This window comes from Mus musculus, chromosome 1 (assembly GCF_000001635.26).
Source record: "Mus musculus strain C57BL/6J chromosome 1, GRCm38.p6 C57BL/6J".
Lineage (NCBI taxonomy): Eukaryota > Metazoa > Chordata > Mammalia > Rodentia > Muridae > Mus > Mus musculus.
The window spans coordinates 167635819-167646222 of record NC_000067.6 but is presented as its reverse complement, the minus strand read 5'-3'; the positions used below and the strand labels follow the sequence as shown (position 1 = coordinate 167646222).

Genomic DNA, 10404 nt, shown 5'->3' with positions numbered 1-10404 from the left:
TCCCTCTCCCTCCCCCTTCCCCTCCTCCTCCTTCTCTAGCTTGCCTAGAACTCTGCTTCAGCTTGCTCACTGCTGGAATTATAAACTCAGACCACCACTGCAACCTGATTTTTGCATGGGTTCTGTGGATCAAACGCAGGTCCTGGTGCTTGTAAATCAAACATTTTCTACAGATTGGGCCCTCTCCCTAGCTCTATAATTGTGTCATTTAACAGCACCAAACTCATAACATATATTAGACAATCCTATTTAACTTGTGTGTTTTATCCTTCAGATTCTGAGCTAAGAAATCTTTCTGCTTCCTCTAGAACCGGTATCCAAGACTGGGTGTGGTCCCTTGCTTCCACTCCAGATCTTGGAACACAAAGCCAGATGATCTCTGATAGACACTATTGATTCACTAAAGTAAAGATGTTTTGGAGGTGATCTGACCAGACTCTTCTATCACACAGCAGAGGACTCCGAAGCCTTGTGAGGTCCAGGATCTGCTCAAGGTGCCATAATGGACTGCCCCATTGCCATCAGAGAATCCTCTGCCCTTCTCTTTGGGCTCTGTTCTTCACACCAGTTCCCCGACCTTTGCTAACTGTTAGGTGCGCTATAAGCAGTTCTGGCTTCCTTTGAGTCTACATCTGGCTCCTCAGATGTGGGAAGTGATGATCCCAGCCAACATTTTTATACTCTCTTGGCTTTGGTTAAAGGGGTATGGGGCAAAGAAGTCCTGATTCCCATTGAAAATTAATTTGGCTACTCCCGAGTCCCATGTTCTACTTGTGGGAACATCTGTCTGTCAGTGACAATGGAAACGTTTCTGTCAGAGTGAGATCCAGTCCTAAGTCTGAAACACTGTGCGGGTGACAAGGCAAGTCTAGTCTATGTTCCCTTCAGCTGCTGCGGGAGGGTTCACTGTTTCCCATCCTGCACTGATATTCCTATGCCTCCTCTGTGGGTGTCTTCATGCTCTCGCTTTGACTCCTCCTTGGGGCCCTTTTCCGCAGAGTCTGAAACAAACATTCCACTGAATGACACAGGTTCCAGGAGCTTCTGGCCAGAGTTGGAGGCTCTCCCAAGGCTCTGGAAGATGCTCTCCCAGACAGGCGCGACTAATACCGGGAGCCAGCAGCAGAGGGCGCCCGTGCCTAACTGTCTCCACGCCGCAGCATCCAGCTAAAGATGGATGGGTTTCTAGCTGCGCCACAGCTGCACAGCCCAAGGAGTTTCTCCCGTGGGGACTCTGGGCCCAGGGCCAGTTCCTCTGTGGTCTGTGGTCAGAGATGGCTGTTTGATCCAAATCTGTCACGGGAGACATTTTCATGGAGTTTTCCAGGAGGGTGAGAGTGGCTCTCTTCTGGCTGGAAGTTGTTTTTTTCTTTTTTTCTTTTTTTTTTCTTTTTCCTTTTTTTGTGGAGTGGGGTGGGGTGGGGGTGCTTCACAAGCTGGCAGAGACTCTTTTCCCTGATCTGCTTTCCCTGGGCACCTTAGGAAAAAGGGGAAGAGTTTAAGTTTCCTTGCCACTACCCACCTAGCCCCTCCTAGTCCCAGCGATGCCCTAAATTAATCCTTATAGCCGAAAGCCTTAGTTCAGTTTGAGGGAAGACTCGCCAAAAGCCAGCTGTTGATGCAGTGATCACTCAGAGAAAAGATTTGATGTTTGGAAACAGTCAAGTCCCATTCCATCCCAAATGTATTAAATAATGTAGGGAAGGAAGCTAGGAACTAAGAAAGAGCCAGCATGGTGCTAGGGCAGGTGGGGCAGTTGCGGATGCTATGAGAATCTGTGTCACGTGGGGGAGGGGGGTTGTGGTTATTTAATGAGTTTTCAGTGTAGAATCGTGAGACCACCTTCTTAGGTGGCCTCTAAACCAGTTTTAAAGACGAAAGTCTAAAAGAGAACTAGCCAAAGAAAATATCCACAAGCTGAACATTCGGAATATGTCAGCCAGCTGCTGGTTTGTCCGAGTTCCACATTTACTTAAGAAGAGCTCTTCCTTTCTGTGCCCCTTGCATCTACTAGCGCCTCAGTCTGCAGATCCTTCTCAGTCACAGCACAGGACACAGGAGGTCTTGAAGAACAGTGTCTGCAGTGAGGGTAGCCATGCCCCTCACCCTGAGCTCTGTGTGTGCCCTGGGACCAACACTGACCTCAGCAATCTTTGTTTCTTCATATTTAGAATGAATAGATGTCATACATACATATTCTCTCTCTCTCTCTCTCTCTCTCTCTCTCTCTCTCTCTCTCTCTCTCTCTCTCTTTCTCAGAAAAGGTCTCTTACTTAACCTGGGGCTACCCTAGCTGGCCTGTGAGTCTCTGGGATCCACTGCCACATTTCACACTGCTTCCGAAATTTATCTTACTAGGGCTATAGCTGAGTGAAGAAAGGATGGACACACAGACAGGAAAGCTGGGATCTGGTAGGCTGTGCTCTCTCTGATGAAGAAATAGCAGCAATAGCAAGCCAGAAACTCATCATGTCTATTTTATGCATCTGAATCAAGGAGCTGGGTTTCTTGTATACAGCTGCATAGGAAGGAGGGCTCGTGGTACACAGCTGAACAAGGAGGCAGGCTTAGCTAATGTTCGTAGGAAGTCTCTGTAGGGGAGCAGTCTCAGCCGGCATCAATCCTAGAGAAGAAGCTATAATCGACCGGTCTGCACCTGCAGTCAGCATTTGCTCTGGGGCCAGAGGAAGGCTTGGCCAACTCCTGACCTGGAGAAGGATTAGCCAGCTCCCATGGGTCTGAGGTATTGGGGTCCTTGACCCAGCTTGGTTCATGTCAACACCTTGTATTCAGTCAGGCTCTCATCCATTCCCCCATAGCCCACCTGTATACTTCTCACCACACTGGCATCATAAAGCTTGCTGCCATTCCAGGCTTCTCTGTGGGTGGGGTGCTAGGTAACTACAATCAGGTCCTCATGCTTGTGTGACAAGCACCTCACCCTCCAAGCCACGTCTATCACTTCAGTCCCAGAGAAGGGATCTCTATTAACTTTGATCTTAATGTTTTCTGTCTGTCTCGTGTATCAGTTCCCCGAGGCAATGAACACTAAGGCCTGAATTCATTTGCTTCCTGCTCCCCATACCCCTGAAAAGTGATTTAACTGCTCACAGTCTGACAATGAGATTGCTCTATTTGCAATGGAATGAAATAGAACGAAACCAGGGGTACCAACTGTGGGGGGAAAATGCCAACTTTGAACTGGGTGCTTGGCTCTAAGCTGTTATGGAAACACTTCCATCAGACATGATCTCTGCTCAAGGAGTTCACGGTAAAGTTTTTATAATATGAAAGTGAATAATAGAATATGCCACACACAGTGTGAATGGTGTTCAAATGGAGAGAGATTCGAAATAATGTGAAGAACCAGAGAAGTAGGGAGATCAGGAATGGTTGCATAAAGATATGGTGACAGGCCAGCCTGAAAGGACAGGTCGAGCTGGAATAGGAGTCACTGGAAAAGGTGTCCTCCCAGACACAGAAGAAAGTCAAAGCAAACACACAGGCAGTCACTGATTGGTGGGAGAGCAAGCCTGGCCAGAATGAGCGTGCTGTGGCTGCATAAAGAAGGAGAAAACTAAACAAACAGTCCGACCATAGTGCCACACCTCTTGAATCCCCACACTAGGGAGGCAGAGGCAGGTGGATTTCTAAGTTTAAGGCTAGCCTGGTCTACAGATAACATTACATAGAGAAAGCCTGTCTTGAAAAAACAAAAACAAAAAGAAGGAGGAGAGAAGAGGGGTGAGGGGAGGAAGAGGAGAAAGAAGAAGGGGGAGGGGAGGGGATGAGGAAGAAGAGGAGGAGGGAGAAGGGGGGAGGGGAGGAGGAGATAACTAAGGCTTTTTTTTTGGCGGGGGGGGGGGCAGGGACCCAGCTATGGACCTAGCTGGGACTGCCTTTGATGGGTTCCATCGGTAGAAGATGCAAACTTTGGGACCTGTGTCCTGGGGAAGGTTCTATTCACTGAGAGACAAAGCTCGGGATTAGAGCCTAAACAATGCTCAGGATGCTCAGAATGCTGGGGCTTTCGGGTAAATGCTAGATCCACAGACCAGGAAGGATCTCCAGGTTGTTAAGGCAACATCCACACCAGCCTTCCAGGTGAACGGGTGTCAGCCATTTTCTTCCCTTGAAGAAAAAGGTCTGCCGTGTTTAACAGTTCTGGTCTGGCAAATGCTTTCTGTAAGCTGTGCCTCTTACATATGGCTATGAGGCAGAAAAGGCCTTAGTGTTCTCCCAACAGCAGCTTTCTAACCAGCTCTATTGGGCCCCTTCTCCCTGCCTGCTGACAGTACCTAGGTAGATGCACAAAACAGTTCATTTCTGTCATTGAAATTATCCAGCCTCATCCCAAGCTTGTGGTCCATTCTTTTGATCTCACAACTTTCATCACCATTGTTTTTAAGTCTTCCTTTCCTCTGCCCACTGGAGAACTGCGTGCTGGAGAAAGTGAGCTACATTTCTTTCCTGCGGTTGAGATAAAATGCTCTGGGTAGACCAACTCTAAGGAGAAGGGTTTGCTTGACTACAATTTAGGTTGTAGCCCATCATTGTGGGAAAGTCGAGATAGGAACCTGAAGCAGCCAGTCACATGGCAGTCAAGAACAGAGAGAATAAATGTGTGCACGTCTATTATTCAGCTCAGAACCCAGGGAATGGTGCTGCCCACAGTGGATTAGGTCTTTCCACACAATTAGCATAATCGAGACATTCTCCTCCACAGACAGGCTCCCAGGCCAACCTGAGCTAGACAAGCCCTACTGAGAATCTCTTCCCAGGTGATTCTGATGAGACAGGCAGACTCCATGACAGGCTTCAGATTGGCAGTTCAGATGATTAGGCCTAAAAACCTCGGCTTCAGGCAGCTGCTAGTCAGAAACTGCCCTGCCATCAGAAACTGCCTCCACTACCTGGCCTGAAGCAAGGACAAAGGGTCAGCAGTTTCCAGCCACCCCCCACTCTGGGTAATGGAATATCCTTAGACATAGAGTAAAACAAAGCCCACCTACCCTGGAATTCCCCTAATGTGCTTTATTTAAATCAGGTCTGTGAGCTCACGTGATTGTCTATCTTCATAAAGCATGCTGGACTTTTGTAGAATAAAACACTTCTTGTGTTTACATACTATTTGAGTCTGGGGTGTCATTCTTCCAAAACTCATGGACCCTTACATTTGGGGGGTTGTCCAAGATTTGCTGAAGACACTCCCCTCCCCCACCCACCCAATTAGTGGAGTACAACCCCCCCATTGATAAGTTCAGGCACCCAGTTGTCTTTTGTCTTGTCCACATCTGTGTTTCTGTTTTGGATTTAATTCTGTTGCCAGTTTAATCTGGAGGTCGAGGGTGACAAAGCAGTCAACCGGCCAGGAGCCACAGAGGATACTCTCGAGGCCCTACCGGAAGCAGAACTTGCTAGTTCTCATCTGGATTCTGAGCTGGCTGTGGGACTATGGGCCTCCCATGCACAGGGAGGAAGACCGGCTAAGACAGCCTTTGGTTTTGCTTTTTTTCTCCCAGGAATGTCCTTCTGTGTTTGTCTGTGTGTATTCCATTTGTGCTTTTTGTCCTCTCCTACAAATTTTTCTTTGACTCCTAGGGTGGGACAGGCACAAAGCACCCCGCTGGGCTTGGTCCTGAACCATTTTAAGGACTTTTGCCAAGTCACAGAAGACTCAAGTCTGGTTGTTTGTCCCCTCAAACTAACCATCTTTTGCAGAAAGATCCTATAAAGTAGGATGGCCTGAGGAGGGGACTTTCTATCTCCCCATCATTGACAGGGTGAAGGTTTAGTTTATAAGGCCAGTGACCACCTAGACCAAGTGCTATGGACCCCACCGCTCCCCACCCGTTTTCCTCTAAAGGAGGGTCAGCCTTGTTCCCCCTTCCTGTCCCCTGGGAGGATCTCTGTCCCCCTCCTTATGTTCCTGCTCCTACTGCCACTGCTGCCCCTGCCCAGCCAGCACAGGCAGAGGGAGGAGCAGCCCCTGACGCTCCTGGCTCCACCTGGAGTCCACCTCACTCCGGCCCACACTTCCCAGAGGGCTGACGCTATTACAGTCTTACCCCTCCAAGATGGAGCCCTGTCTTTAGAGGCCTGAAGAATGATACTCGTCTCTGTGTTTATACTAGTCCAACCTCTTCTAAGCATTCATTGCTGTCTGCTGTGTGCACGGGGGGGGGGGGGGGGGAGGAAGGTTCTGTGTTCCTGATGTTTAGTGAGTAGCTAGCCAGGAAGGTCAGACCCCAGCCTCCTCTTATATAGGCAGGCATCCATTTAGACAGTCTCTATGTTCTCGAATTTGGCTTGGGATAGGCCTACTCCATCCCCAATAGGGATAGGAATAAAAGCCTAGCATTTTTCCCCCAGATAGTCCCTGTTCTCTTACATTTCCTTTTCCATCTCTGTGAATGCAGGCTTGAGAAGAATCAAAACAAGAAGGAGAAGAACCAAAGTGGTTAACTGTAAACGATGCTCGAGATGTCTCCAGCCCAGCCCAGCCTCTGGCCCCAGCCCTGGACCACAAAGCCCAGTGCTAGCCTATACCTGAATCCCAGAGAACTTCCCAACTACACAATAACATACCACACACTCCAAGCAGTGCCAATATCATATTTATTATTTTCTTTTCCATTTGTTTGCTTTCCATGGCAAGTGAAAAAATAATTTAAACCAATTATATGTACAGAGGCTTGGCCACTCTTCCCAAGAACTGCCGGAAAGACCTCAGCCCCTTAAATAGCAAAGAAGGGCCACCTTTAACAGCCGTACAAAACTCCACCTAGAAAAGTCTCATGTGTAGAAAGGTTGTCTTTATTACAAGCATCACATTTTGGGGACAGGAAGGGAGGCCAGAGTGGAAGATGGGGGAGAGTGTGCAGGGTAGGGCCACACACACACACCCGCCCAGGGTCACCCTGGGTGGGGAAGCTGCAGCTGAGGAGGTTCAGGTGATCTGCAGTGGGGTCTCCAACATCTCCATGAGGAAGCTGTCGATGGGAGTGTCTCCAATGAGCTTGAAGAAGAAGAGGTGTTCCAGGCATTTCAAGCCGATGGAGCGCAGAGCAGGGAGACGCAGCAGAAGCTTGGCAAACCTGGAGGGAAGCCAAGGGGCACTGTGAGCAGGGAATGACAAGAAGAAACACACCTACTGTCGCCCAGTGGAGACTGCCTGATGGGTCTCTACCAAGCTGTGACAGAAAAGCCCGGAAACAGAGATGAAGGAGCCGGAGGATTGCAACCCAGAGAGCTTCTAGGAACTTCAGAAACCAGCTAGAGGGCTGGTTTGTGTTAAAAGAACCGGGCTCCCACAGCACGTTGGCAGCCTTGGATTTTATGACATGTTCCAGAATTATCCTCAGTGCCCCCCCCCCCAATCAATCACGGAACTGTCTGGCTGACACTGCCTGCCAGCCAGACATTTCCCTGCGTTCCTCGGGGTCTGCCAAGATTAGTAGTGGGGGCCTTGGAACAGGGCATGACACATGAGGTGTGCTCTTCTCCGGACAGCTATCGGCACTAGATGAATAAAAGTGGGGACCTGCTGTGTACCAGGCAAGACCAGAGACGCTGATTTTCCTCTCAGTCTAACTGGTCTCTTTAGACTCCGTGACCTCGGTGTGCTTCCAAAACCAAGTTCTCGATTTCAATCAGAACTTCTATGACCAACTTCTGCCTCTGAGCTTCTTATCAGGTTGGGATGAGGGAGGGAGGGAGACTAGCAGTAGGCTTCTGAGAAGCTTGTCTGTTTAGGGAGAAAATACACACACACACACATTCACGCACACTGATCACATATGCTCACGCACCCGAGACCCACACATGTGCGGTTCCCATTGCTCTCATACATGCGCATAGTCTCTCCTTCACTCTCACCTCCTCCTTACCGCAGTTAGAGCGTGGAGTATCCCCCATAAGAGCATGGAGGCTCTGTATGCGCGTGTATTTACGCTGGTCCCCAGCTGGTGGCGCTGTTTGGAAAGGTTGCGGATACTTTGGGAGCTGGAGCCTCACTAGGTGAAATGAGTCGCTAAGGGCAGGACTTGGGTTTTTAGAGCCTGGCCCCCCTTTCACTTGCTCTCTGCTTCCTGAGTATGGTATGATGTCACCACCTGCCTCCTGCTCCTGCCACCAGGCTTCTCTGCCATGATAGACAGTATCTCTCAGGAACTGGATGCCAAGATAAATCCTTTCTCCCCTAAGTTGCTTCGGTCAGAGTATTTTACAGCAGCAACAAGAAAGATACCCCCTCCCCAATGTGGGCTGTGCATCTACCCTCACACACACATACTTACATACATACGTGTGCATACACACATTTTTGCATATGCACATTTACACTCAGGCTGCCATACAAACACAATCTCGTGTGTGTGTGTGTGTGTGTGTGTGTGTGTGTGTGTGTGTGAACATCCTTATTCTCACATGTACACACACTTTAACATTTGTCTGTACTTTCTATAATAGGGTGCTCACTGTGAGAGATAGGCACGGGAAGAGGATGTGTGTCATCTGTACAGCCCATCAAATCCCTTGATTTGAAACATGCTTTGATTTGCCTATGTGACTTCAAGTTTTTCATTTCAAGAAAGTTTTGAACTGGAATGTCAAATGTGCATACTTCTATATTCATGGTACTTGATGTTTGAAAATACAGCACCAGGGCTGAAGAAATACCTCCATCAGGAAACTATCCACCATATAGTCTTAAAGACCTGTGGAAGAGACAGAAGTGTGTCTGGGGCTAACTGGGCAGCTGGCCCTACAGTCTGTGAGTTCCAGGCCAGTGACCTCTCTTTCTCACACACATAATTCACACACAGATAAGACACACACATACACTTAAGAAATGACATCTGAGATTGACTTCTGGCCTCTAAATGCACACATATGCACACCCAGACAGACAAATGCTTCTACACCAGCATATACCCAAATAAGACGAACTTTCTCAAAGAACTTGGGCCCTATAGGGTGTACTGCTACGTTATGTCCACAAGGTGGCAGCACTCCACCACTGTGAAAATGCCCTGGCTGGGTAGTGCCAGCATGCAAGACAGACCTATGCCAAGTTAGCTACCTGCCTAAGTAAGCCAAGGGATTCCCCCTCATGCACCTGCCGAGCCTCCTGTGAGCTCACCTAGGTGGCTCTGGGGGCATAATGGAGTCACAGGGAGGAAGGAGCCTGGGTCTTTGAGTGCTGGTAGAGAAGATGGCTGCTTCTGTGTGCTGAGTGCCCACCAAGACTGAAGACTGAGAAAGGAAACTTTCACTGGGGTAAGTTACTGGCTTAATTACTAATTAACTGGGTCTGTTATCACTACTTTACTTCTAATAATACAGTAATCTGATTATTAATCGACCCACCCACTTGATTTCTTCACAACCTCTGACAAAATACAGTTTAGTCTCTGCGGAACATTTGGTAGATGTCAGTGTACCATCCTGGATCAACGGATATGGGATGTGAGAATCACAGTTTCTCATTTTAGTCAGTTTGTAGAAAGGGCAAATCCTTGCTCACTATGCTTTGCGGGAAACTTTAAAAGGTTTGTTTTAACCAAACAGCAATACTATAAATAGTACAACAAGGCCGCCCAGATGGATGCCTGAGGACCAGCATCTCTCAGCTCTCAGAGCCTGTCCTTTGTGCTCCATGAGAGTCACCATGGGGCAGGGACTGTGAGGGACCTGCTGTCGCTGGGTTCACATCTTCTCTCCACCGGCCACCAGCTTTGTGATCTCCCTTAAAAGACTTGTCCTTTCTGGATCTCTGAAACTGGCTGGATTTGAGATCCCGCTCCCGTACCGACCCATGCATTTCCCTGTTCACCCAGCATTTAAGGATATGTATCCTGGTCTCCCACCCACCCCATTTGCAAGAAAATCTGTCCCAGGTCCCTGTGTGCTTCCCCAAAACTGAAGATACGACCAAACCTGTACATAGGTACAGAAAACGTATGTACGTGTGCATATACACATATAGAGCAATGAAAAAGTAAATTTATAAGTTAGACACTCAGTAAGAGGTAAACAATGAAAACAAAACACAATTATCATATCAACACATGGTAATAAAAGCTGCTGAAAGGTCATTGATTCACTTGTGGAACTGCCCATTTAATGTTGGTGTTTTCAAACTACGGTTGACTGCTGGTAACCAAACAGCAAAAAAAAGCAAACCCACAGGCGGATTGGGCAAGATGCTACTCTATCTGCAGCCACTGCTGTAAGCACTAATGCTAGCAGTGGGTGGGATGAATGTTGACCTAGACGGACACGACCTTGACCTCGCTGAGGCTTTAATCTTGTGGTGCTGATGTCAGCCCAGTAAGGAGATGCACAGTCAATAGGGGGCGGAGGGGGACGCGGAGAGGTATGCTGCTGTTAACATTTCGTTCC

General features: G+C 48.4%; 1 protein-coding gene across 3 annotated transcripts in view; it reads right to left on the bottom strand.

The window, feature by feature from the left end:
- Positions 1-6599: 6599 nt before the first annotated feature.
- Rxrg (retinoid X receptor gamma) overlaps positions 6600-10404 on the bottom strand; it is a 41262-nt gene continuing 37457 nt past the window's right edge. For 2 of the 3 annotated variants that reach the window (NM_009107.3, NM_001159731.1), the window contains one exon: positions 6600-7097. In NM_009107.3, the coding sequence (NP_033133.1) occupies positions 6950-7097 (148 nt within the window). In that variant the 3' untranslated portion in view covers positions 6600-6949. The remainder of the gene's footprint in view (positions 7098-10404) is intronic. The other variant, XM_030252326.1, reaches the window with a different exon arrangement.